At 42.9% G+C, this 26,484-nt stretch overlaps 3 protein-coding genes across 4 annotated transcripts; 2 read left to right on the top strand and 1 right to left on the bottom strand.

Annotated features, from left to right (window-relative positions):
- Positions 1–638: 638 nt before the first annotated feature.
- On the bottom strand, positions 639–9,765 carry LOC103369949 (WD repeat-containing protein 20-like). The gene is made up of 4 exons (XM_008298816.1): positions 9,517–9,765; positions 4,719–4,901; positions 2,630–4,057; positions 639–2,387 (listed from the first exon to the last, which is right to left on the bottom strand). The coding sequence occupies exons 1-4, from the start codon at positions 9,763–9,765 to the stop codon at positions 2,331–2,333; spliced, it is 1,917 nt and encodes a 638-aa protein (XP_008297038.1). The 3' UTR covers positions 639–2,330.
- Positions 9,766–12,803: 3,038 nt separating this feature from the next.
- hsp90aa1.1 (heat shock protein 90, alpha (cytosolic), class A member 1, tandem duplicate 1) lies at positions 12,804–17,184 on the top strand. The gene is made up of 11 exons (XM_008298815.1): positions 12,804–12,987; positions 13,799–13,948; positions 14,038–14,404; positions 14,500–14,633; positions 14,721–15,026; positions 15,119–15,284; positions 15,371–15,561; positions 15,666–15,813; positions 15,911–16,179; positions 16,345–16,678; positions 16,766–17,184. Exons 2-11 carry the CDS (start codon positions 13,799–13,801, stop codon positions 16,873–16,875), a joined length of 2,175 nt encoding a protein of 724 aa, XP_008297037.1. The 5' UTR covers positions 12,804–12,987; the 3' UTR covers positions 16,876–17,184.
- A 345-nt stretch (positions 17,185–17,529) lies between these two features.
- On the top strand, positions 17,530–24,300 carry hsp90aa1.2 (heat shock protein 90, alpha (cytosolic), class A member 1, tandem duplicate 2). Of its 2 annotated transcripts, none has more exons than XM_008298813.1 (11): positions 17,530–17,663; positions 19,893–20,042; positions 20,249–20,615; positions 20,708–20,844; positions 21,430–21,750; positions 21,838–22,003; positions 22,123–22,313; positions 22,730–22,877; positions 22,987–23,255; positions 23,372–23,705; positions 23,830–24,300. In XM_008298813.1, exons 2-11 carry the CDS (start codon positions 19,893–19,895, stop codon positions 23,940–23,942), a joined length of 2,196 nt encoding a protein of 731 aa, XP_008297035.1. In that variant the 5' UTR covers positions 17,530–17,663; the 3' UTR covers positions 23,943–24,300. The 2 variants fall into 2 exon arrangements, with proteins under 2 accessions (XP_008297035.1, XP_008297036.1); XM_008298814.1 differs by having other exon boundaries at positions 17,531–17,663; positions 20,711–20,844.
- Positions 24,301–26,484: the final 2,184 nt, after the last annotated feature.

Here is a 26,484-nt window from a genome sequence, read left to right as displayed (position 1 = left end):
GTGCTCAGACCCTAAAGCCAGCAGCAAGTCATTGTGATCACACAGCACGCAGCCTTCAGTTACAGAGTCATTAATATGCTTCACCTGCCGAGACGTGTTAACACATGGGCAGCAAAATGTTGTTGAAGCATTGCAGTAAAAAGTCCTGGTTAGGTGACAGATGATTAGATCATGGACGGTGTCAGCAGCAGCAGCAGGTCACTGTCGGAGCTGCTTCAGATACAGTTTTATATTCAGGGATAATTGCGATGCTCTAACATGACTGATGGGAGAAAAAACCAAGAAAAAAAATAAAGAGTTCTGATGCACAAATCTGTTTTTCTCATATGTGAATTTTGGTGAGATTTTGGATCATTTATTAAAATAAAACAGAAGTTTAAGGGAAAAATCACTATGTGGTGAAGCTGTGAACAACTCAGACGTCCAAAACGGTAAATCCGTGACTACGAGGTGTATTTTAAAGGTTTGTTCTATTATTCAAAGTGACAAATCTGCTTCTGAAGTTGTCAGATTATTGTGCCGGAATACAAAACACGATATATTCCTAGAAAATGTAGTGGTGTGAAAGTATAAAGTCGCATAAAATGGAAATACTCAAGTAGCTCAGGAACACACAGGAATCACAAACGGACCACGTCGTCTGTCAAAGCTGCTTTTAATAGGCGTCACATGGAGGAAAAAAGCTCCCACTGTTAAAATCCTCAGTCCTATACGGGTGCTCTGAAAAAAACAACAAAAAAACCACCAAAAGGAAAAAACCAAAACACCCTCCTACACCGCCGCCAAGCGCTGACGTCTGTCAGTTTCAACACAGTGTCAGAAGTTTGTTCACAAGTTCAGCATCAGTTCAGTATTTATTACTCACAATGAGAGGAGTCACAGATTTCAGCCCTGTCTGCTCAACGTCAGTCCTGTTCACGAGTGAATTCACGAGCATGGAGATGTCTGGGGCTACGGGGGGAGGAGAGGGACACTATGCCAGCGTTAGTCTTCCTGTGGTTTACCTGAGCTCGGAGTGATGGCTGAATTAGACCACTGCGTACGCCTGTCTAAAAGGAGTCTGCAGCGACAGGCTAGCTAGCATTCAGCACTACCTGTTAGACGAGAGGATTTCGTAGACGTTTCCTATACCAAACGGTTCATTAATAAAAATACACCTGAATTCTCTTTATGTACAACAGAAAAGGAAACATTTTCACCTGCATATTCAAGATTCATTTTAATATTAGGTATAGATTTTCTGTATTAGAAATATCACTATTTTCTGAAATGAGGATCTTTGAACTAATAATGATCATTTCACCCATAAATCATCCAAGTACAATATTTACATATATTACAGAGCCCATTAAATCTGAAACAATATTAAAATAAATGTTCAATAGATACAAAGGTTTTTTGTTTTTAATTCTATTTATATATATCAACCTTGTCAAGGAGTCCTTACACACTCCAAAAATGTAAAGCCATTCTCCTCTAACAAACTATTAAGTGCAAACAATTTTTTTCCATATAAAAAACTATGATTGCAGCATCCAGCGTTGAGACAGAGAGCGTTAACAAGCCGTTTCCCCAAGCGCTTCCAAAGCTGTGTTCCACCGTCGTGACTTCAAAAACAGGGGTGAAAAACAAAGTAAACAAAAAAATAAAAGAACAAAAGAAAATTTGTGCAAAATACACCCTAAAGTGTGATACCTCGGATTAAAACGTTTGTAAAGGAAGCAGAAAGCAGCCTCGCTCGAGCAGGTGTTTCTGAGGACCGCGGATGCACAAGGAATCACCCAGGAGGTGGAAAATGAAAGAGACGTGGCTTTGGGGATATGCTGCTGCTCCCAAACAATCCCTCATGTTATTCCCTTTATCTGTGAATATATTAAATACACAAGGAATCAAACCCACACAAAAGGTCAGGCAGAGGCATCGTCACAATGCCTGCACCGTGTCTAGTCTTTGAAGATCTACAGGCACAAAAGTTTGGGAATTTTCAGACTAGACACGACTTGATATGACCATTAGAGGTGCAACAAAGAGCCAGTGGCACCCTCCCATGAACCTCCTGGATGATTTAAAGCTCGCCCCTCATACTTCCAGTAGCACCCTTTTAATCCCCAGACAAAAAGGGGTCAAGTTTCTAAACCCTGGCTTGGCCAACATCGTAACATGAGCAGGAACACAAAGAGAGCATCTGGGTGGCTGTAGTGATGAGAATGAAGGTGACACTGGAGGACATGTGGTGTGTGACAGTGTGTGAAGAAGCGCTGCAGGGCCTTGGCCTTGGTCATCCCCGTCTCTGTTGCATGGAGCTGTCATTAGCAGCACCAGCACTGGGGCTATACTACTGTTCCACTGGGGGAGTTGGCTGGGTTGTTTTGAGATGATAGCAATCCCTGCGGAGAGACAGATAACACACATTGATAACACACAGTGAATGTAACACAAGAGGCAGAATAGTGAGGCCGTGAGGTTTACTGTCAGAGAGGATGCTGTGGGTTTAGTGTGAGATAACCAAAAAAAAAGAAAAACCACTGGCTGCACAGAGTGGCACTAGCAGCTTCTCAGAAAAAAAAGCCTGCACTCAAAACAATGAGAGGTGTCACATGACAGTATCCTCAAGAGGCCTGTCACTCACCACTTTCCCAGGCCTAGCCCATGTGCAAACGAAACCCTCCTGACAGGCTGTTACCAGACAGTCCTCCAGAAAGATTAGCACAGTGAGTCTTTCGTGAGCGATCTTCTTGCACACCAGCGGCTCGAGGAGCGGCACCTCCTCCATGCGCGGGCACAGCGTCGTGCCCAGAGTCTTGGCTGCGTCAGCTTTTGCCGTCCGTGACGAGCTGAGCTGGTTCAGCTTGTCGCTGCTCTTGCTGCTGATGTGACCCATGCTGTGGTTTCGCTTGTGGTCCTTCTCGTGCCGCTCCTTGCGTGAGTCATGCAGCGACAGCGTTGCAAACTTGCTGACGCTGGTGGCGATGAAAGCGCTGTCGATGATGCTGTTGCCCTTGGTGCTGCTGCTGTTGCTGCTGCTGCCCGTGTGACTGTTGGGGGTGCTGCCCCCTGCTGGGTTGGAGGAGTGAGGCAAGCTGTTGGACCGTGGCAGGGTGCTGGGCAGGGAGTTTGGAGGGTTGCCACTGGTGCTACTATTGCTCACATTGTCTTTACCGTTGGTGCCACTGGAGTTTGTGGTGGTGGTGGTGGTGGTTGTGGTGGTGGTGGTGGTGGTGGATACAGTAGTCGTCGTTTGTCCAGTGGCTGGAGGGCTTGTGGCACTCATAACATTAGTGTGAGTCCTAGTGCGCGACAAAGGGAGGTGAGGGAAGAGAATGTCCTCGGTCAGGTCCCACAGACACAGCTGGGTGTCCTGTCCCACGGAGCCGAACCTGTAGGTCACGCTCACAGGCCGGCTGTCTGTAGAGTTTCTCTTAGAGAGCCGAGAGTGAGAGCTGTTCGCTCTGTCTCTGCCCGCGCCGAAGTGGATCTGCTCGTGGAAGTCCTCGTCGCTGCCGCTGAACTCAGCGGGTGGGTCCCCGTCCTCCACGCTGGTGGTGCAGTGGTCAAACGCCACCACGCTCACCCACGACTTGTGGCCGTGTCCCCGAGCGATGACTCTGCAGTCCAAAAACGACCACACCGTCACCAGGTCGTCCTCCCCTCCCGCCACAATATACCGTCCGTCTGGGCTCCAGCACACGCACAGCAAGCCACCGAAGTAGCTCTTCATTGTTCCGTGGAGCTCGGCGGCGTCGAAGCCGAACACCCGGAGGAAGCCGTCCTGGCTCGCACAAGCCAGAAACTTGCCATCGGGAGAGAAGGCGAACTCATTGAGCGCCCCCTCGCCAACTGTCCAGCGCAGCAACGGGTTTCGAGCTGATTTGCTCTTGCAGGTGTGCACGGCGTAGTTCTCCCCCTGCTTGAGGAGCTGGTAGTGAGGTGCTGTGGTGCCGCAGGTGTTCTCCACGTTGTACAGGTACATGCTGCCGCTGGAGTGAGCCACCAGGAACAGGCTTTCTGAACCGGGAACCCATCGCACACATGTCACTCTGGACTTGTCTATAAGCCTCTGCAGAGACAAACAAGACCGAGACAGACAAAACCAAAGAGACTGGTCAGCTAGTTGGGTCATTCCTGAATTACTGGACTCAGTGGACTAAACAGAACATAACACATGCATGAATGAATATCTAGTTCACTTCATAAGACTGTCTTCAAAACAAAAGGGAGTTTTTCACAGCAGGAACTCTGGGAAGACGTGAAATATGGTGACTGTTTACAGGTCCAACCCCTCCATGAGGGCCGGTCAGCCTTTCTGTTGTACTGCGGTGCAGCATCTGGGATGTTTAGGGCACCAAAACAACAACTAGTACTTAGTAGGTGTAACGTCACTGTGGACAAAAGAACGGTGGAGGTTTTATATGTCAGACTAAACGATGAATGCGTTGAAGATGGTGATGTTAGAGAGAAGAAAGCTGCTACTTAACCAGGACATCAAGGGGCAGATAAAAGGTTATTTTCCTCTCTGAGTTTAAACCATCACTGCTGTCTTCTACAAGTTGAACCAATCAGTACTGAGATCCACATGGCAGGTGTTCAGGGAGAAACCAGCACCTGCCTCTGGGTGGGTAGCTACTTATTCCTCCCCTGAAAGAGGTTCAGTCTGGGAAAACACACAAAGGTTTCCAAGTGCCTGCGGTGAAAAACGGCCTAATGTTGGTGGAACCCACCTCCTCGTTGAACAGTTTGCTGGTTTCCTTCTTTATGGGGTCTATGAGCTGCACCTGGCCTGCTGAGAAGCCCACCAGCAGGGAGACGCTCTCCGCTGTGGCTGTGAGTGGGTTGAAGTCATGGCATGTCGGCTGCGTGCCTTTGTATATCCTCTTGTCTATGGGCTTGCTCAGATCAGCAGCCTGGAAAAGGAACAAACACACAGAGATGGACAAAATATACAAGAAATAATCGTTTCTTTTAGCTGAACAAATAGTGTTCTTGACCCCAAAGCTCCAGTGTTGTGACATGCAGAGAATCCTTCGCCTGCAATAGAGATGAAAAACAACAAAGGCTGACACTTATGACAGCTTCATCACTGCAGCTCTGTTCTGGTCTATTGTGGTGCATTAACGGACCCTGAGAGGACGCTTCAGGGCTGTGACGATAAAAATAAGGATGTATGACTGGCTGTGACATTTCAAGTGCTTCTGGCAACCAACATATGTGCCCGAAAGTCACACCAGCGTCATGAACACGAGCAACAGGCAGCTCAAAAATACATCCAAAGAGTGATTTATATCAACACCCAGGATCTATTTCCTCCTGCTGTTCTCTGTCCGGTCAGCAACAGATGGGTCAGGTCCTAATTAAAATTCACACACTCGTCATAACCTCGAACACACCAGCGAGCCGGGTCTGGACTCCTGTGTGCTTAACAGTTAAAATGTGAAGATAAAGTCAGTGGGGAAGCTTCCCACCTGCTGAGATAAGTGGGTGAGTCCGCAGCTTGAACAATAATCCACTTCAGCAATCAGGAAGCTTCTATGGTTCTGCTTTGACTTTCATCTAACAGATAACAGCCTCTCCTCTGAGTCTCATCCAGCCTCACCTGCAGAGAGGCCTCCGATGTTAAGAGACCACCTTCACTTATTGTTCCCATGCAGACATTTGCACCCTTCTTTGTCAACAAACCAATTTCAAACATAGCAAAGGAGGAAATGTGTGGAAAAGCTGCACATGATGATGACATTTGATTGTCGGGCTGTAGCGTCCGGGTTGGTCAAAATGCTGTAACTTAATCAGTTCTCATCAGTTACACAAACTCTGGTGTTACTTTCATGAGCAGAAAAGTGTGACATCAGCAGTCAGACAGGATTAATCCATTATTTTTGGCGGTGGGAGCAACAGGCTATTTGTGGGCACCGCTGCATTTTCACAACATTGAACTGGCCCGACCTCATGCAGGCTGCTAGGTCCAACTTATTTTACATTTACTCAACGTTTGCTTGAATTTGGTTCCAAACAAACTGACGCCATGTCAAGGAAAGTCGACACTTTGTTCAAAAAGTCAAATGTAAACTCTGCAAACAGCAGTTTGTACACCGCAGCTCAACAGCCAACATGGCCGCTAACGAGTCTGAGTTATATTAATCAATAGTTCTTGTCCTGGGATCAACAGTTGATCCGGTTGCATCATCAGAAATCATCTAAAAATGAGCACGCTGGCCGGCTCCACCTCCAAGTTCAGATGATTTAATACGCTTCAAATACCAGCTGTTCATGTTTGTTTATAGTTCAATTAAGCTAATAAGGCAGCAGGTAGAGCGCTCTCAGTGCACTGTGGAGCATTTAGCTGATCACGAGCTATTTATTTCCCCCCACGACTAATCAGTTGGGTAAAAAAAAAAATAGGTACAATTTCAAATCGACCAAGATTTTAATAAATTTTTTAGCTTAATAAAGCACTAGCTAACTGAACTGAACGGTTTATATGAACTTTCGTACTAGAGCATAGTAAAAATAAATCATACTGAACAGTAGGAGCAGTCGTGTTTATATTTCTTTTCCACTAAAAACAAATATAAAAATGTTGAAGTGAGTTTTGCTGTCGTCTGAACCAAACAGGCACCGTCTGGAGGTTCGTTAGCGGGGCAGCTAAATACATGATGGTATACATTTGACCTTGTTCTTGTGATGTGGACAGTGCACTTGTCCATATTGTCCGCTGAACATTATTTATATTATTGTCCAGCCCTTGTGTACGAGTGCATATTAACTTTGAATATGCTAAAATCATATATTTTATTTACAGTCTGTGGCTAGTTTCAGTTGAAGCTAACAGAATAGAGGATCTAAAATAAGCACTAATTATTCTCTTCTCTTCTTATTAGTAGTTTGCAGTCGTAAAAACACAACAGCGGAGTTCCTATAGCGAGCCTGGGCTGCTCCCGCTGTGTGTTTTCAGTGGCTGCTTCAGGGACAAAGACATCATCAGCATGATCACCACTGTCACAGTCACCATCCCTGTTTAGCCAAACGTGGCTGGCTGCAATGACATCATCGGTGCATGCAACCTAACAGTGGATCACACTGCATCCCATCTGACAGGAGAGCACACACATCATCACATCACGGATAACAAACACTCCTCACTTCCAAGGAAATAGCTTACAGTGTGAACAACCAGCGGCGTTGTGAAGCCCGGGCATCTGAGGCTGTAGCTCTGAATGCTTCACAACATTATCACCCATCTCTATTTAGTTTTTCTGTTGGCATGTTTTTAAACGTAAGAATAATAATATTTTTCAAAAAAAGCCCTGGATCTATTTATGCATCATTCAGATGATGCATAAAAGCCCCAAAAAGATAATAAAGAGAATTTGAAAGAGTTGATCAAAAACAATGTGATATAATCTCACTAATAATTGGACTGTTTGTAGAAGTCTGATGTGTTTACTGGAGTCACAGTCGTTTTCTGTCATGTTAAGGACATTTTTCTGTTTTCAGTCTCACAGCAGGATATGTGCAGCAGTCACATGACTGCGTTACAGTTTTCACTACATAGATCACGACGTCTTTAGTCATTACGTGACGAACCAAACATGGCAACAGGTAGCTGAGTAACGACAACAACATGTTTCACTGTTTTGTTGTTAGCTGCTGTAGATAAGCTATCATGAGTGTGTAGACAGAGTTTTATTCTTATTTAATTTAGCAACACACACAGCAGATTTGCTCTGATTAATATTCGTTATTCCGGTGTTGTGTTATGGAACTTTATTGGTGAACTTTTTCTCCTCGCCAGCACCTGCATCTCTTTTCCTAAACTAGTTAGAGGGCTGCTCACAAAAACTACTAAATAAAATGTATGAAGACAAGCATTCTGAAGGCACACTTTACTTCATCATCAGCGCTCAGTAAGTCTTCATAAATAAGACTAATTCTGAGGTACAGTTTGAGAATCACTGCTCTCGCTCTCCTGCACTCGGGCTGAGAAAATGATCCAACTGTGATTGTTCTGAAAGATATTTCAATATGAGCTGCAATACAACTTTATACAGTCCAGCTTTGGTTCAGTATTTACTGTGTGAAAGATTTTCACACAAGGAGAAGGGCACAAATCTGTAAAACTACTGACATGACAGATGAAATCAGAGATGCTATTGATGATGTTGGGGAAAACCTTACATCGTGACATTTGGTTTCTCTGCAGCATGTATTGCAATATAAAAAATAAATACTGAAGTTTTCACAAGATGACGCCAGCTGAAAAAAGGAAAGTTCCAGGATGACTGAGTTGTTGCATGTGAGTGCATCCAAAAGTTAAAACTAACAGATTTTTAAGACACAGAACAACATTGTTTGGAAGCGTTTTCATGTGGTGTAACTCTGGCAAAGGCAGAGCAGTTATTTGCTTTAAATGGCATTCAGATGTGGCTTTGCACTCGTCACACAGAGCTGAAACGGTCAAACAAATGTGTTGTGTCGCCAGCACTGCTGACAAAGAACCTGTTTTTGGTCAACACCACCCTTTTTATAGCCGGGATACGACACGGACACTGCGATTCTTTTTGCGACCAAATCTTCCCTGTCAGAGTTTCTGTCCTGTTGTTTAATCATTTTGCTGTGAATGCGAGGAGCCCGCACGCCAACAAGCGGTCGTCTTGTCAACAAAGTTTTAAAAAATGAAACTACGGGGGTTCTCTCAGACGGACTTCTCCTGTAGACTGCTCATGAGACGTGCGTGACTTCTTTTTGTAGTCAGCAGAAAGCGGTTGCAGGAGGATGTGTTTACATTAATCTGCCTCACTTCACATTGCACTGTGTGATGCTGAGACTCCATACCGTGCAGCCCTAACGCTGACCCCTGCACACATGCACACTCTGAAAGCATGCCTTGGCCTGAATGCAAAGACATGCAGCTCCTGAAGCTCCGGCTGCCTGCACCCACCGACACATTAATGTGGAGCATGGCGGAGAAAGCAGCAGGACCTCACTATGCCAGTGTCTCACATTTCCTATTCACCCTGAGATCACTATAAAATGCTGCAATTATCAGGTTCAGATCTACAGATGTTTGAGCTCCAGTGTGTCCAAACCCAACAACGGCTCCTCTGCTGTTGACAACTCGCCGCTCACTGAGCAAAAAGAGCTCCAGTTACCACGTCAAGAAATAAACAAACATCATATGACAGGACATGACAAGCCTTTTTTCTTTCTTCTATTTTTTTTTTTGTTTTTTCTGGCGTCATCCGATTCACTGGAAAATCTCATGTCACAGCTTGTCACCGGCTGAGAAGTCAAACAACTGGCGGACTGTGAGAGGCAAAAACAACTGTGGCGATGTTAGCCGAGAATGCTAATTAGTCCCCAACTCCGCCAGGTCTGCTACATGGCCTGGTCTGGACAATCTGCGCACTTCAATGACAGCAGCTCACACACTTGACAGCCCGCCGGAGACACGTTTAAAGACGCCGAAGCACCGAGCTGCTCCCGGGCAGCGGTGCCTCGGTCTCCGCGGTCACTACTGTTTACCTTCCTCACGCCTTTGTAGATATAAAAGTAGAGTTCCCGGCCCACATTGAAACAGATCCTGTCGCCGTTGCCGGACTGGTCGTTCACGTTGACGAAGGAGACCTTGACGGGGTTGGAGCCCTGCGAGTTGAAAGGCACCCGGTTCGGGCGGCTGTATTCGGAGTGAGTGAGGAGTTTGTAGACGCCTTCTCGTGTGGTGAACTGAGTTTTAATTTCGTTCATCTCCTTCCCTCCTCCCTCCGCCGCCATCTTGGAAATTGGCGTTCATCCTTGTCCCGGCCCCGGATGTTAGCGACAGCGCATGCGTTGGATCGCCGGAGTCCAGCAGTCATGCGCACAGAGAAGTATAAAGACCACTAGAAATAAAGGGTAACTGAAAAATGTATCACCATAAAATATTTAATTTCAGTCGATATCGGTGAATATTGATCATTTTCTTTAACTTTTTTTTTTTTAAATAAACACCAGCAGTTCAAAGGTTTAATTTTGGATTAAGCCTATTTATCAAAGAACACTGGTTATAATTTTAACGCTAACAATGAAAAGCACACAAATAAATACGTTTACACACATAAATTACAATAAATAAGAATGAAGGAATCATGTGCACCTACAGAGCTGCCCTGTTGAAGGGAACCTGCCCTCAGCACTGTGTGGCAGCTTGGCCCTGGTGGCACTCAGTCTGCTTCAGGGTTTCATTTGTTTTCTTTATTGAATGTGTGTAAAGATGAGATGATTCATTTTTACTTATTTATTTTTACTTGCGTACTTAAATGTATAGACTGGTGTATGTTTTTCATTACAGTGTTAACTAAAGCCTTATCTAAACGTTCATCATACACGTGTTCATAAAAACATGTACATACAGTCGCTTTACATATGAAAACAGGAGCATTTTTATACCATCTGTACACTTTTAAATCTTTAACTTGCTACAAAATCAATGTAAACATTTTCTGGCTGGTCAGAGCTGTTGTGTTGTACGTGGCTGAGTTAAGGTGGTTGTGTTGTTCAAACACACCTGTATGGAAACAACTGCTGTAAAGAAATAGTTTTAAAAACTATTGTGCCAGAAAAAAAAGGAGGTACTGGATGTAACTCCAGTTCTGTATGCTTTTCCCTTTAACATGGCCAGAGTGCATATGATTGTAAAAACCTGCTTCAAACACAATAAATACTATGAGAATAATCAGTTCTACATTTAGTACCTGTTTGGTGCAATAGTGTTTTATTCCTAAAACAACATGATGATCATGTGTTGGTAATATACAGGATGACATAAAGCTACAATTTGTGGCAAATAAAAAATAATAATTAGAGTTTAAATTATGAGCCAAGCAACACTAATGTTGGACATGTTTAGATTTACCAAAAGTACGTTTTTTAATTTAACTCCAGGAAAATGAAAAAAAACAAACAAACAAATAACAACTTTTGACTCACTCAGACAAAATACAGAAAAAGCACCGATATAATTTTATATGTAGGGTTGAACAATTAATGGAAATATGATCAGAACTGTATCAAATGTAAATCACAGGAGCTGCACTTTTCTAAATGTGGTAAATGTGTCACAACAAACCATCATTAATGAAGGATTGTGGTAAATCAAATAACCAAATAAATCAGGTTCTTCAGACAAAACACGCTAGTTTGGTCCAGACTGCAGCAAATGTGGCATCATCATTTTAATATTTGTTTTAGTGGGGAAAGGATTTAAAAAAAAAACACAAATATTATGTCTGAGACCAAATATCTGTTAAAATAATTGCATTATGAGTTTTTTCCCCACATTTCTTCAGCTCTAATTATGTTATAAATTACTCTTAATAGACAATAATCAAGTAAAATAATAGACATAGACTTAGATGGAAACTAATCATATTATTAAAGCAACCATCCCAGAATATACACTAAATTCCAGAAACATTAATTTCTGTGTCTCTGTTTCATTCCTGACGCACTGACTCACCATTTTATTAATGCAAAAACATTTAAACTATGAGGACTTTGTCTTCTCTGTTTCAGTGAATATCATGTTACAGTGATTGCGACAGTGTCTCATGTTTCTCAGGTATATGGATAGCCAGCCTCTGGTAGCTTCTGCTATCAGCTGGAAACATTTCTGATTACATAACAGGTATGTGACGGTGGGACACACTGCCACCCTCTGGTCGGACGGAGTCATTACTGCCCACGCTGGACCAGGGAGTTCCAGCTTTCTGTCTTAGACAAATGTGAGTGTGAACTTTCAAAATTTCTGCAATTCTGGAGTGTAGCCTTCCTCTCCTGATGTCTCACAAACATATTGCATGTTTAGCAAGCGTGTGTAAATGTACAGTCAGTTTTCAGCTGATTATAATGGTCTCAACCCCAGATCAGGGCCTATACTGCTGAACCTTTAAATCTATAGTGTCCCTTATGTTGTCTATGTGAACCAGAAAAAGGTAAAATCCCCCCAAAATATAGGCTAAAATTTAAAGAGACAAATTTTAAAGGTGGCTGATTCTGTTTGCAAACACGATCCACCAATGAAAGCAAAGAGATGCAACAGAAAGCTACAGAAATTCTCATCAGTCGACCTTATTCAGAGGATTTTTTTGGGGGGAGGTGAAACTGTGATAATAAAGTCACATTTAAAGGTGGGATATAAACTCTAATAGACAAAGTTCAGTTCAGTTCAATTCAGTTTTATTTATATCACAACAATTCACAACGTAAGTCATCTCAGGTTAAGGCCTGACAGTGGTTTATTAAAATCAGTCAGTGCAGTTCGAAGGGCTTCACAGATGATTGATCAGCTGATTATAGAGTAAAATCCAATGATTTCTTCTCACAGTGACTCTTTCAATTTGCATATTTGTTTTTCTGAGATACGCATGAGTTAGAACTGCTAAAACAAGCTAAACCTCAAGATTCACCCGAAACCTTTAGGCGAAAAAACCCATGGGCCTGCTGTCCATAGGAGGCCCTGCTGAATCCATGTGTGTCCACCATGACAGCAGCTGATAGCAACAGCAATGCACAGCTGTGATGCTTTCATGGGGGGGTCTGCAGCCTAACAGCCACACAAGCTATCAGGAAAGCTCTTGTGTGAGTGACAGGCACTCCTTGTGACTCTGCAGCCCTATAAGGGCACATAAACCTTAGGGCTCTGGTGTCTCACTTGCCACCCCCTTCCGGGCCTTTCCTTCGCGTCCACCCTCCCCTTACTGTCGTGAACGTATCTTCTGGAAGCTTCTGAATGGGAGCTTCGAGAAACCACCCCCAAAGTATAAAAAGACACCGGCGTGCTGTGGGTTCTGCGTAGAGCCAAAAGGTACCCATACGAACTCCACCAAGAGAGACTTACTGCCCTCAGCAGCAGCAGCCAAGCACACATTTGGAGCTCTTCAAGAAAAGAAGAGAAGCTCTGAGATTCATTTGAAGATTTTCTACAAGAAGTAACAGAAGACAAACATCACATTTAAGGTAAGACTAGAAAAAATGTTTGCAGTGCAAAGATAATATGACAGCATACTGGGAGCTTCTAGAAGTCTTGTTACAAAATTATTGCACAAACAGAAGTAAAAGTGACTCATGTTTGTGATCAGTTATTAGCAGAATGGTAGAATAGCCTCGTCTGTGTCACCAGGATCTTCATGATACTGGAACAAAGAGGAAGCACATGGCAAACAGGGTGACCCTGAGCATGAGAGCAATGGCCGTGAGCAGGAAAACCAACTGGCACAAGCAGGAGATGCAGCAAATTCACATCTTAGTATAAATGACAGAAGTTTTAAAAAAAAAAACACAATCTCAAAGACAGTGTTCAAAACATGAGTCAAGCATTTTAGTCTGTTTGAAGGCCTCACTGAGATAGTGTTAGCCCAAGGCCGAACATTTGAGTATTAAATACATGCCTCAGTCAGGAAAACAGATAAAAGATTTGGTTAAAAAAACAAAGTTTCTTGTTCTTTCACATTTTAATTGCAAGTCGCTCTTCCTTCCTTTAATGAAAGTGTGTTGAACGACACATGCTGAAGCCGCTGGGGGCTGGGAGAGCATCAGAGCTCCACCCATTCTCCACATGCCAAGTCTTTGATTGACAGAAGGAACATGTGTTCATCCACCATCGCCTATCACTGGCCCCCTTAAGCCATGCGGCTGTCTTAGCAAGAGGGAGATTTAGGATTTAAAAATAGCAAGAAAGGCCCAAATGCACAGCAAGCAAATAGAGAATTAAAAAAATGTATTAATATAAAACATAACACAATATTTTCTTCTTCTTTTCTTTTTTTAGATGCCTGAGAACGCTGGGCACGTTATGGAGGAGGAGGTGGAGACCTTTGCCTTCCAGGCTGAGATCGCTCAGCTGATGTCCCTGATCATCAACACTTTCTATTCAAACAAAGAGATCTTCCTTCGGGAGCTTATCTCCAACTCCTCAGATGTAAGTACAATCAACGCTTTAATAGCATTTGTTCCACCTTTAACAAGTATCCCTCAAATTTACACAAACATTTTATCCATTCTGGACAGGCTTTGGACAAAATCAGATATGAAAGCTTGACAGACCCCAGCAGACTTGAGTCCTGCAAGGAACTGCAGATCGAAATCCGACCCGACCTGCACGCTCGCACCCTGACCCTGATCGACACAGGTATCGGCATGACCAAGGCCGATCTGATCAACAACCTGGGCACCATCGCCAAGTCAGGCACCAAGGCTTTCATGGAGGCTCTGCAGGCTGGAGCCGACATCTCCATGATCGGTCAGTTCGGTGTGGGTTTCTACTCCGCCTACCTGGTGGCTGAGAAGGTGACCGTCATCACCAAGCACAACGATGACGAGCAGTACATCTGGGAGTCTGCAGCTGGAGGCTCATTCACAGTCAAACCTGACACTGGTAGGTTTTAAGTCCCTCTGATTGATCATTTCTTTATGAACATAATTGATTCAGTACCGGACACGATTTGTTACTGATTTAATTTCCAATTTTAGGAGAGTCCATTGGCAGAGGCACAAAAGTGATCCTCCACCTCAAAGAAGATCAGACAGAGTACTGTGAGGAGAAACGTGTCAAGGAAGTGGTGAAGAAGCACTCACAGTTCATTGGCTACCCTATTACGCTCTATGTAAGTCCATACTAAGCAACAAGAACATGTATTCTTATATGGATGTATAGTGGAGCAAAAACTCATGATCCTTTTCTTGTATTCAAGGTGGAGAAGACAAGAGAGAAGGAGGTGGACCTTGAGGAGGGAGAAAAGGAAGAGGAGGTGGAGAAAGACACAGCTGAGAACAAGGACAAACCCAAGATTGAAGACGTGGGCTCCGATGAGGACGAAGACACCAAGGACAGCAAGAACAAGAGGAAGAAGAAGGTCAAGGAAAAGTACATCGACGCTCAGGAGCTGAACAAGACCAAGCCCATCTGGACCCGTAACCCAGACGACATCACCAATGAGGAGTACGGAGAGTTCTACAAGAGCCTCACCAACGACTGGGAGGACCACCTGGCTGTCAAGGTGAGCTAAATCCACCCATATACACTAAAACAGCAACCCAAGGATCTCTTCGTGTAAGTAAATAAAATCATACCTACATCTTGTCCCTGCAGCATTTCTCAGTGGAAGGTCAGCTGGAGTTCCGCGCTTTGCTCTTCGTGCCCAGAAGAGCCGCATTCGACCTCTTTGAGAACAAGAAAAAGAGGAACAACATCAAGCTTTATGTGCGCAGAGTCTTCATCATGGACAACTGCGAGGAGCTGATCCCAGAGTACCTCAGTAAGGAGCATCCTATAACCTTTAATTCCTAATTATTGTGTTCTGAACTTAGAGCAGTACATTCAGTCTTCATCTTCTCTATCCAGATTTCATCAAGGGTGTGGTGGACTCTGAGGATCTGCCCCTGAACATCTCCAGAGAGATGCTGCAGCAGAGCAAGATCCTGAAGGTCATCCGCAAGAACCTGGTCAAGAAGTGCCTGGAACTTTTCACAGAGCTGGCAGAAGACAGGGACAACTACAAGAAGTACTACGAGCAGTTTTCAAAGAACATCAAGGTCAGCCGATCCATCTACACTAAGTCCTCTAACCTTAAACCTTCAGATGTCATATGCAGATTCAATTGCAAAAACATAGAGTAACACATTATTTCATGTTTCAGCTTGGTATCCATGAAGACTCCCAGAACAGAAAGAAACTGTCTGAGCTGCTGCGCTATTACACCTCAGCTTCTGGAGACGAGATGGTTTCCCTGAAGGACTACGTCTCTCGCATGAAGGACAACCAGAAGCACATCTACTACATCACTGGTAAGTTTTACAACTTCCAATCCTGTAGTTTTTGTTCTTATCTAAATTGATTTATCAAAAACACATTGTTTAAATGAATTTAAATCAACTTTTACAGGTGAGACCAAAGACCAGGTGGCCAACTCCGCCTTCGTAGAGCGCCTCCGCAAAGCCGGCCTGGAGGTCATCTACATGATCGAGCCCATTGATGAGTACTGTGTGCAGCAGCTGAAAGAATATGATGGCAAGAACCTGGTTTCAGTCACCAAAGAAGGCCTGGAGCTGCCTGAAGATGAGGAAGACAAGAAGAAGCAGGATGAGCTGAAAAATAAGTTTGAGAACCTTTGCAAGATCATGAAGGACATCCTCGACAAAAAGATTGAGAAGGTAATCTCTCCCCCTCTGGAATTATCATTCAAGTCAGTCCTAATATACTGATGAAGTTGGTTTGACTGCCTGAACATCACATTAACACTGAATTTTATTTTTTATCACATTTTGTGTATGTCACAGATTAACAACAGTATGAATAATTCTTTTTCACCTCTTCAGGTTACTGTTTCAAACCGCCTAGTCTCTTCCCCCTGCTGCATCGTCACCAGCACCTACGGCTGGACGGCCAACATGGAGAGGATCATGAAGTCCCAGGCCCTGAGGGACAACTCCACCATGGGCTACATGACCGCCAAGAAGCACCTCGAGATCAACCCCATGCATCCGATCGTCGAGACCTTGAGGGAGAAGGCGGAGGCTGATAAGAACGACAAGGCTGTGAAGGACCTGGTCATCCTCCTGTTCGAGACCGCCCTGCTGTCCTCAGGATTCACCCTGGAGGACCCCCAGACACACGCCAACCGCATCTACAGAATGATCAAACTGGGTCTTGGTATGTTTTACTCCTTAAACATTAGTCTACTCATCATATTACTACATGAAGGAGTTTGATTGTTAATGAATGGATTCTTCTGCACAGGAATCGATGACGATGATTCTGCAGTTGAGGACCTCATTCAGCCCACTGATGAAGATATGCCAGTGTTGGAAGGAGACGACGACACATCAAGAATGGAGGAAGTCGACTAAAACGCTTGCTATGCTTTCTTAATTTATATTTTTGTAAGTTATATTGCTCCTTCAAAACTAATTTCTCATTTCAGCACAACTCCTGTTTTTAAACAGTGATTACTATTCAACACCTACGGGTGAATCTAATTAATGCAGGCCATAGCATGGCTTTATTCTATATTAATTGTATAAGCTACTTATATAAAACTACTGACAACCATTAAGAGTAATATAACGTCACTGGAGAATTGACTTATGTCTCTTTTTTGTAACATTTTTTATGAAAAGCATTCAAATTTGTAATAAAATATATTTAGAAATAAGAAATGCAGTCTTTCTTATGTCCATTGCATGCTTAATTTGATCGGTTTCTTTAATTCGTACAAAAAAACAAAAGGTACATGGAGATATTCTTAACAGAAGAGCATAATACTGCTATCATAACCTGATTTATTGGCTAAATCCATCATATTTAGGGGTGTTCTGGAATTTTCAGTGAACGCCGCATGGTTTATTCCACTTCCTCGCTCCCCCGTTTAAGTCCCGCCCTCCTCTGCCGTGATAGGGCAGAGGGGCGCGCACACAGCATGATTGACAGCTCAGCGGACCTGTCGGCGGCCGTAGCGGGGAAGATTCCAGATGGTTCTGGAAGCTCGGGTCAGGATTTCTCGAAGGCTCGGAAAGGCTACAAAAGCTGCACAGCCTCCGTGTGTCCCCGGTAGGAACGGTACTGGTCGGGCTGTCTGCGACTTAGAAACGACCTCCACGCTTCTCACTCCGGAGTTTTCGATTCGCTGCGGGCCAAGGTAAACGAATGACATTTTTGTAGCATCACCACTGCTGAAATTATTATTATTATCAATTTGACATTCATGGATGACGGTAGCTAATGTTAGCTTAGTTGTCTTATGGCTGAGCTGTTATCCATCCAACCTAATATTTAATAGCATGTAGATGATGAGAACATCTTGTGATGCGCCTGTCTGCACAGACGGAGGGATGACTTCGGTGGATCTGGCATTAAATGTACACAATGTACTTGGTGTTGTTAATATACGGTTACGTTACGGTACCCATATGCTAATGATGTTAATGTCAGGTTTATAACGGTCACCAGAGACTGATTCAGTCTGACATTTCTGCACATTTCAGAACTTTTTTGCGACATTATCTTGACATCTGCTCCTCCCACATTACCAGTCTCAGTACCAAACTCATACTGGGAGACAGCAGCCACATGGCATTCAGGGTGCACTGCTTAGGACGGATTTATAGAACTTAATTAACAATATTCCCTGCTTGAAAGAGACTTTTTCCTCTCAGATTTTCGGTGCATCGATTCAGATCAATGAGACACGGGGCGATCATTCACAGATTCCCTTCAGATGCCTGAGAGGAGGAGCTTTCGATTCCTATGGAAACTGCTAGAGAGTTCTATATTCCCCTCTTGGTACCTTCTAGAAACTTGCATTTCACCCGGGAAACCGACAGGTGGAGGCATTTCTGCTGATGCTCATATGGAATTCAAGCCATGTGATTAATAACCAAGGTTAACACTGCATGTCCCTGGAGTGGCATGCAGTTATGGAGCCTCTAATTACAAAGTGCTACTAACTCCTGAATAAAATTCTGCTTCTACACTATCGTCTCGTACGTGGAATTGTCTTTGCGCCTCTCTGGTAAAACTTGCTTGAATGCAGAAGCAGGTGGATTTAGTCTCATCTGCCACAGATGGATTATAGAGCAGGTGGAGCAGCGAGCGGGGCTGGACAGTCTGTCACACCACCTGCCTGAACAAGCATTATATGTAATATATCATATTGATGCTTTCCTCCCGGTCCCTGCAAATAAGATGACTAATTGTACCGTGTTTTAAGAATGGTACTTGCCGATAATAGATAAAATGAAGATTTTGCATCAACTGCACAACTTAAAAGCCATGAGGCAGCTAAAAGGTAGTTGTTAAATCTAACACATTGTGGTGTGTGGAGGGTGCCATAAATTCCTATATGCAGGAAAAACCTTGATAATATCCATTTAATAACTCTAGAGACGGTCAGAGGTATTGATCGGACTATAAAGTGTTTGTGTTAAGTCCATTACATAATATTAAGCAGCCTTAATAAGGATAAGGAGTAACCGTGACACATTACCTGAGGGGCATTGGCAGTGTTTGGACCAGGTGTGCCAGTGTAGTGTGTTACTGTGCTGGAACTGAACACAAGACAGAAATGTCCCTGTATATAAAATGCAGGGTTATTTCCTGCATCAAGGATTTTTTTGGGCACTCCCTTAAAAGAGCGTTTAGCTAGCACCAAAGGAAAGTCATCAGTGCCAAAATATTAAGAACTGAGAATTAAACAGTATGTCTTTTTAATTAGTTCTGTTCATGGAGGTTTCATTATGAAGCACAATAAGCATTTTTGATGGTCAAAAATCACAGAAAAATGCACAAATACCTAATACCTAAACATACACGTGCTCCAATTGTTTTCATACACGTACATAGACTTATCATGGATATTATCATGCATAGACATCCCCCAAAAGCAAGGACAAACCCAGAACTGTCAAGATGAAATAAGAACAAGTACACCAGTGGGGTCAAAATTCAGTGTTATGGAAGCAGGCAGCATTTTTTGTTCTTGTAGCAGCTCAGTCAGTTCTGTAATCTCTGTCAAATAATTCTGTGCAAGTGTATGTTGTGCATTTATTTTGCTTTTACATGTGTAATCCAGGGTTCTCCGGCTTCCTCCCACAGTCCAGAAACATGCTGAGGTTAATTGGTGATTGTAAATTGTCCGTAGGTGTGAATGTGAGTGTGCTTGGTTGTCTGTCTCTAAGTGTAGCCCTGTGATAGACTGGTTACCTGTCCAGGTGAACCTGCCTTCACCCTGAGTCAGCTGGGATAGACTCCAGCCCCTGGCGACCCCAGTGAGGATTAAGCGGTGTATAGATAATGGATGGATGGGTGTGTAATCCATGAGACATGGTGGTTCTAAAAAACAAACAATTTTTTTGTCTCCTCTGCTTAGATGCCTGAATCACACGACCAACCAATGGAGGAGGAGGCTGAGACCTTTGCATTCCAGGCTGAGATCGCTCAGCTGATGTCCCTGATCATCAACACTTTCTATTCCAACAAAGAGATCTTCCTTAGGGAGCTTATCTCCAACTCCTCAGATGTAAGTTTGCCATAGAATTAGGTTGTGTCTTTAATCAAAGGTTTGTTGAAAGTCTTTGTTGAGCTTGTTTTGTGGGAATAATTATTGTATAATGTGGCTGTAACACATCGTAAAATGCTGAAAATTAAGGACTGGAAAATTCCTGTTACTGAATAATTTAGATTTCTGTGAAAATGTTTTGCTAATGGCTGTTACTTTTCCACCAGGCACTGGACAAAATCCGCTATGAGAGTCTCACTGACCCTTCCAAGCTGGACAATGGCAAAGACCTCAAAATTGAGATCATTCCTAACAAAGAGGAACGCACCCTGACCCTGATCGACACAGGTATCGGCATGACCAAGGCCGATCTGATCAACAACCTGGGTACCATCGCCAAGTCAGGCACCAAGGCTTTCATGGAGGCTCTGCAGGCTGGAGCCGACATCTCCATGATCGGTCAGTTCGGTGTGGGTTTCTACTCCGCCTACCTGGTGGCTGAGAAGGTGACCGTCATCACCAAGCACAACGATGACGAGCAGTACGCCTGGGAATCCTCTGCTGGAGGCTCATTCACAGTCAAAGTAGACAGTTGTAAGTGAAGTAAATGTTCGAATAACATTTCTTAGTCGTGATTAAACATGCTGTAGTTGTTGCAGCGCGCGCTGACAAGTATTCTGTTCAAGTAGCTGAACCAATGGGACGTGGAACGAGGGTGATCCTGCACCTGAAGGAAGACCAGACAGAATACCTTGAGGAGCGAAGGGTCAAAGAGATTGTGAAGAAGCACTCACAGTTCATTGGCTACCCCATCACACTCTTTGTAAGTACTGGGACTGTTTTCTTTATTCCAATCTTCTCTTCCGGTGGTTACACAGTGGTTATGATGTACATTATATTGTGTGCTTTGAGTTACGTACGAGTATTTTATACCTTTTTTTATCGTCTCGTTCGGCTCTCGTATCGGGCAGACTGTTTTATCCGACTAACCAAGTTAAAATTTAGGAAAATACATGAAAATAAATGTATTTAATTGACAATCAGTTGTAAAATATTAAATTAAACGCCAACTATTTTGATATTTCATTGATTTAAGTGATATTTTTAAAGTAAATAACGTCTAAATTCTTTAATTGTATATTTAAAGTTTGAATATTTTGTAGTTTCTCTCCTTCCTCTGATGGTACACTTAATGACGTTGGTTAATGATGTCACCTTTGACTTTGGAAAACACTGAACAACCAATTGATTAGTGTAGAAAATAACTGAATGATAAATCAACAGTGATACATTTTGTTTGTAGCCCTGTTCAGCAGGAATGAAATGTTTGCCAACAAATGGCAAAAGTTCTTTGAATACTACTGTTTTTTTGCCTGTGACTAATAATAATTACTTCTTTTACTTTTAGGTGGAGAAGGAGCGGGACAAGGAGGTGAGTGACGATGAGGCAGAGGAGGAGGAGAAGGAGAAAGACAAGGACGAAGAAGAGGAGAAGGACGAGGACAAGCCCGAGATCGAGGACGTCGGCTCAGATGACGAGCACGACCATGACAAGTCTTCAGACAAAAAGAAGAAGAAGAAGAAGATCAAGGAGAAGTACATCGATCAGGAGGAGCTGAACAAGACCAAACCACTGTGGACCCGTAACCCAGACGACATCACCAACGAGGAGTACGGAGAGTTCTACAAGAGCCTCACCAACGACTGGGAGGACCACCTGGCTGTCAAGGTGAGTCTCTTCATATTTTTTGGTTGTTAGTATTGGATATTTTAAAGGTCTTCTAGCAATAACTGCTTCAACCTGTTTTTCTCACAGCACTTTTCAGTAGAGGGTCAGCTGGAATTCCGCGCCCTCCTCTTTGTGCCTCGTCGCGCTCCCTTTGACCTCTTTGAGAACAAGAAGAAGAAGAACAATATTAAGCTATACGTACGCAGGGTCTTCATCATGGACAACTGCGATGAGCTCATCCCTGAATATCTCAGTGAGTGTTGGTCCAAGTGTGGACATCTCTTATCAGCTCATATGATTATGAATAACAAATATATAATCTGAGAAATGAGCATATATCCTTGACCAAGTTGTTTTTATCCATTCGTTCAGATTTCATCAAGGGTGTGGTGGACTCTGAGGATCTGCCCCTGAACATCTCCAGAGAGATGCTGCAGCAGAGCAAGATCCTGAAGGTCATCCGCAAGAACCTGGTCAAGAAGTGCCTGGAACTTTTCACAGAGCTGGCAGAAGACAAGGACAACTACAAGAAGTACTACGAGCAGTTTTCAAAGAACATCAAGGTCAGTGTGCGCAACCCTGCACTGTGGCATTGAAACTTTTGGCAGCCACCTTGCCTTAAACCCTTGAAATCTAGCAGGATGGATCTTAGAAATTAGCTTAAAGTGTAAAGCTTAGCAAGAACTAATAAGTTTTAGCTAATGACTACCTTTATACCACTGACCTTTTTGCTCAGTAGCCATCTGTCTGATCCTCTGGCCATGTTGTCCCAATGTAAAGCAGCTTTAAGCCTCCAGTAGAGCTCCTTACTGCCATCTTTCTTTAAATCCAGACACTCTGGCTGTTACAACTAATGGGGCTGCTATTAGTTTTTACATATTATAGCCCATCAAAAAAGTAGTAAAGACAATGATGGGAAAATAAAGCAAGTACAGAAATAATATGTCACCTGACTGTTTACATGTTTTCCACGTTTCAGCTTGGTATCCATGAGGACTCCCAGAACAGAAAGAAGCTGTCTGAGCTGCTGCGATATTACACCTCAGCTTCTGGGGATGAGATGGTTTCCCTGAAGGACTACGTCACACGTATGAAGGACAACCAGAAGCACATCTACTACATCACCGGTGAGGATCCTTTTTCATCCTAATCATCCAAAAGCACCATAACTTGCGTGGGATGACTCATTTAATGTGCTGCTAAATATTAACGTGAATGTCCATGTTTGTGTTTCAGGTGAAACGAAAGACCAGGTGGCCAACTCCGCCTTCGTAGAGCGCCTTCGCAAAGCCGGCCTGGAGGTCATCTACATGATCGAGCCCATTGATGAGTACTGTGTGCAGCAGCTGAAGGAGTTTGAAGGCAAGAACCTGGTTTCAGTGACAAAGGAAGGTCTGGAATTGCCAGAGGATGAGGAAGAGAAGAAGAAGCAGGAGGAGAAGAAGGCTCAGTTCGAGAACCTCTGCAAGATCATGAAGGATATTTTGGAGAAGAAAGTGGAGAAGGTGAGCAGATAAAATAACTGAACAGCATCAAAACAACTCAAGATAAGATGTATTGTTACATTTTGTGTGTGTCACAGATTAACAACAGTATGAATAATTCTCTTTCACCTCTTCAGGTTACTGTTTCAAACCGCCTAGTCTCTTCCCCCTGCTGCATCGTCACCAGCACCTACGGCTGGACGGCCAACATGGAGAGGATCATGAAGGCCCAGGCGCTGAGGGACAACTCCACCATGGGCTACATGGCAGCTAAAAAACACCTTGAGATCAATCCCGACCACCCCATTGTGGAAACTCTGAGGCAGAAGGCAGAAGCTGACAAGAACGACAAGTCCGTGAAGGATCTGGTCATCCTCCTGTTCGAGACCGCCCTGCTGTCCTCAGGATTCACCCTGGACGACCCCCAGACACACTCTAACCGCATCTACAGAATGATCAAACTGGGTCTCGGTGAGTGTCTGGATTCATTGTCACACGATGAAGCTGCTTCTCTCATCTCATTCATGAAATCTAGTTTATTGTCCTCCAATAAAATGACTTCACTGACTCCTGCTGTGCTTCTTTCCTCCTCCAGGTATCGATGAAGATGATCTGACATCAGACGACACCACCTCAGCTCCCACTGAGGACATGCCTCCTCTTGAAGGGGATGATGACGACACATCCAGGATGGAGGAGGTGGACTAAACCTGCTTCTACTTCCTGCTAGTGTTCAGAAGTAGTGTTCTATACAATTTCAAGTTAAATGTTGTAAATGAGCCTGGAACGTCCTGCCTCTTCCCCGTTTAAACACCCTTTTTGACCAAGATCAGTTTATTTGCAGTTGCATTGACCATATGCAGTTCAGACTCATTCCTTCTAGGACTTTATTTTTCAAGTTGTTGCATTTTGTATCTTGAGTTGTATCGATGCATTTGTTTTTGTATTTATTGACATTCCAAAGGTTGTGTGTGTTCTTACTTTAACTGTAAATAATATCAAAATTGATACTGTAATTTGAAACGGTGGGATCCATAAAATAAAGATTTACCATGTTAACAAGTAACATTTTGGTCAGTTTTACTGATGGATGAAGTCACTTCTTGACCTTCATGCGGTTTGGTTGCGCTGCAGTATTTGTTTGCTGCATTTGAAGGGTGAAATGAAGGAGAAACAAGCAGAAACAAGTCTAAATCTGATCAAGTCTGTCAAAGCAGAGTAAAATCTGTACTGTGTGTATCGAATATGATGACTTACTGTATAAATATAGAGTTCTAGATACTTGTACGTCACTATTTTAATTCCATGCTACTTTCTAATACGACTCAGTGGGAAATGTTGTGTTTTCTCCTCTACTTTAGTTCCATATCAGCAAAGCAAGACTTCTAAACCCTACCGTCATATAAGCCACCTGACAGTATACAACATTAGTCCAATTAGCTCTTCCTAAGTTAGCTACCATCATTTATAGCTGCTTTGTGTTATACCGCTAAAAAATAGTCCAATGAATATTTTAACACTTTGCATATGTTTTGCTAAGAGTTCATACTTTTACTTAAAAAGATTTGGAATTCAGGCTTTCCTGCTTCCTAGTATTTTTAAATTGTAGTGCTACTTTTACTGAAGCAAAACATCTGAATGCTTCTTCCTCCACTGACAGCAGGTGACAAATACTAAGACTGAAGGATCTATGAAGTTCCTTTCTGTGGCACAACAGTTGAATCCACAACATGAACAAATGCATGGCGTCAGAATGAAGGACAATAAAGATGAAGAGACACATGCTTCTTCCTGTGGGCCCAACTTCAATTCATCTCACACTGAACATATGAACAAGGACTGTTGGTATTTTCTCAGACTGTAGCCGTAGTCACGCAGATCTTCTGTTGTAAAAAACATTTAAACTCAATCAGAGCAAGAGAAACTTTGGATGAGTTGAAATCACAGTAATGGGATGTATAGTACATCTGTTCTGGGGCTAAAAATGGGCAGAAACCTACAAATAGAAACAGTAATTAATGTTGAATTTTGGGGAGAAGTCGCGACAGGAGAACGTTTGACATTGAAGGAGACTGTAAACATCCAGCAGGTGGCAGTAGAGCAACACAACAGCAGAAGTTGTTCAAATGGTCTAGAAAGTCGCGGCAGATTGGCAGCGTTGGAAGAAGCATTCAGGTCATTTAATATGGAAAAAGTACCAACACAGCAATGTGAAAATACTCCAAGACAAGTAATAGTCCTGCATGAGAAATCCTACTTTAGTAAAAGTACAGCAACATGTAGTTAAAGTATTTATTATTAGTAGTGAAGAACAAATATCGCTTCAGCGTTTCTCTAATCTTTGAAGTACTGCAGCACTTTCTATTTCCTTTTTTACTTTCCACTCACAAGTTATGGTTTTAAATGTTTGTTTCATCCAAAGTACTACTTTTTTTTGTCTCAGTGTTTTACAAGGTTTATTCCACCCAAAAAGTACTTCCTCACTCACAAGTTATGTTTTTAAAGTATTGCTCAACCCAAAATACTTTCTCAGAAATGAGTTGTGGTTTTAAAGGTTTTAAAAGTTTATTAAACCCCAGATACTAATTTCTGTCCAGTTTCAAAGGTTTATTCCACTTAAATAGTACTTTATCTAACCAACGAGCTTTAGTTTATATTCAGTTAGGAGTTTTAAAATGAATTCTGCTCAAAGTTTTACCTTTTTTTTGTTGTCAGTGTCTGTGGGCTTAAAAAGCTAGAAAAGTAGGATTTATAGTTTTATAGGTTTACACCACCCAAGTAATACTTTCTATCTAACAAGGTGTGGTTTGAGAGATTCATTCTACCAAACAAACTACTATTTATTGAGGTACTTAGAGTTTTAAAGGTTTATTCCACCCAAAGATACTGTTTTCTAACAAATTAATCATAGTTTTAAAGGTTTCTTCCACCCAAAATACTGCTTTTTGTCCTTACAGGTTGGAATATTTTTTTCAGCCCACTCAGATCGTACTTTCTAACTATCAAGATGTGATTTGAAATGTTTATTCCACTCAGCATACTACTTTCTGTCCAACTACCTTGACTCTTCAAGGTTTATTCCATAGAAATAGTGCTTTCTAACAAACAAGCCATTGCTTTTATTCAGTTCAGTTTTTTATTTTTTTTAAATCGCTGATAGTTTTTAAGTGATTACTCTGTTATCTGCCCCCAAAAAATCCATTCATGAAGAAACAAGCAACAAGCAAGTACAGCCTCCTCCTCCTCCTCT

Source organism: Stegastes partitus, unplaced genomic scaffold (genome assembly GCF_000690725.1).
Source record: "Stegastes partitus isolate 25-593 unplaced genomic scaffold, Stegastes_partitus-1.0.2 Scaffold1352, whole genome shotgun sequence".
NCBI lineage: Eukaryota > Metazoa > Chordata > Actinopteri > Pomacentridae > Stegastes > Stegastes partitus.
Note: the sequence above shows the minus strand (reverse complement) of the source record. Positions and strands in the feature narration are given on the sequence as shown.

Coding starts and splice junctions, on each gene's coding strand:
- LOC103369949 (XM_008298816.1), bottom strand. CDS start 9,765: ATGGCGGCGGAGGGAGGAGGGAAGGAGATGAACGAAATTAAAACTCAG. Junction 4,902..9,516: donor TCTACAAAGGCGTGAGGAAG/GTAAACAGTAGT, acceptor TTCCTTTTCCAG/GCTGCTGATCTGAGCAAGCC. Junction 2,388..2,629: donor GGGCTAGGCCTGGGAAAGTG/GTGAGTGACAGG, acceptor GTCTCTCCGCAG/GGATTGCTATCATCTCAAAA.
- hsp90aa1.1 (XM_008298815.1), top strand. CDS start 13,799: ATGCCTGAGAACGCTGGGCACGTTATGGAGGAGGAGGTGGAGACCTTT. Junction 15,814..15,910: donor GCACATCTACTACATCACTG/GTAAGTTTTACA, acceptor CAACTTTTACAG/GTGAGACCAAAGACCAGGTG. Junction 16,180..16,344: donor TCGACAAAAAGATTGAGAAG/GTAATCTCTCCC, acceptor TCACCTCTTCAG/GTTACTGTTTCAAACCGCCT.
- hsp90aa1.2 (XM_008298813.1), top strand. CDS start 19,893: ATGCCTGAATCACACGACCAACCAATGGAGGAGGAGGCTGAGACCTTT. Junction 22,878..22,986: donor GCACATCTACTACATCACCG/GTGAGGATCCTT, acceptor TTTGTGTTTCAG/GTGAAACGAAAGACCAGGTG. Junction 23,256..23,371: donor TGGAGAAGAAAGTGGAGAAG/GTGAGCAGATAA, acceptor TCACCTCTTCAG/GTTACTGTTTCAAACCGCCT.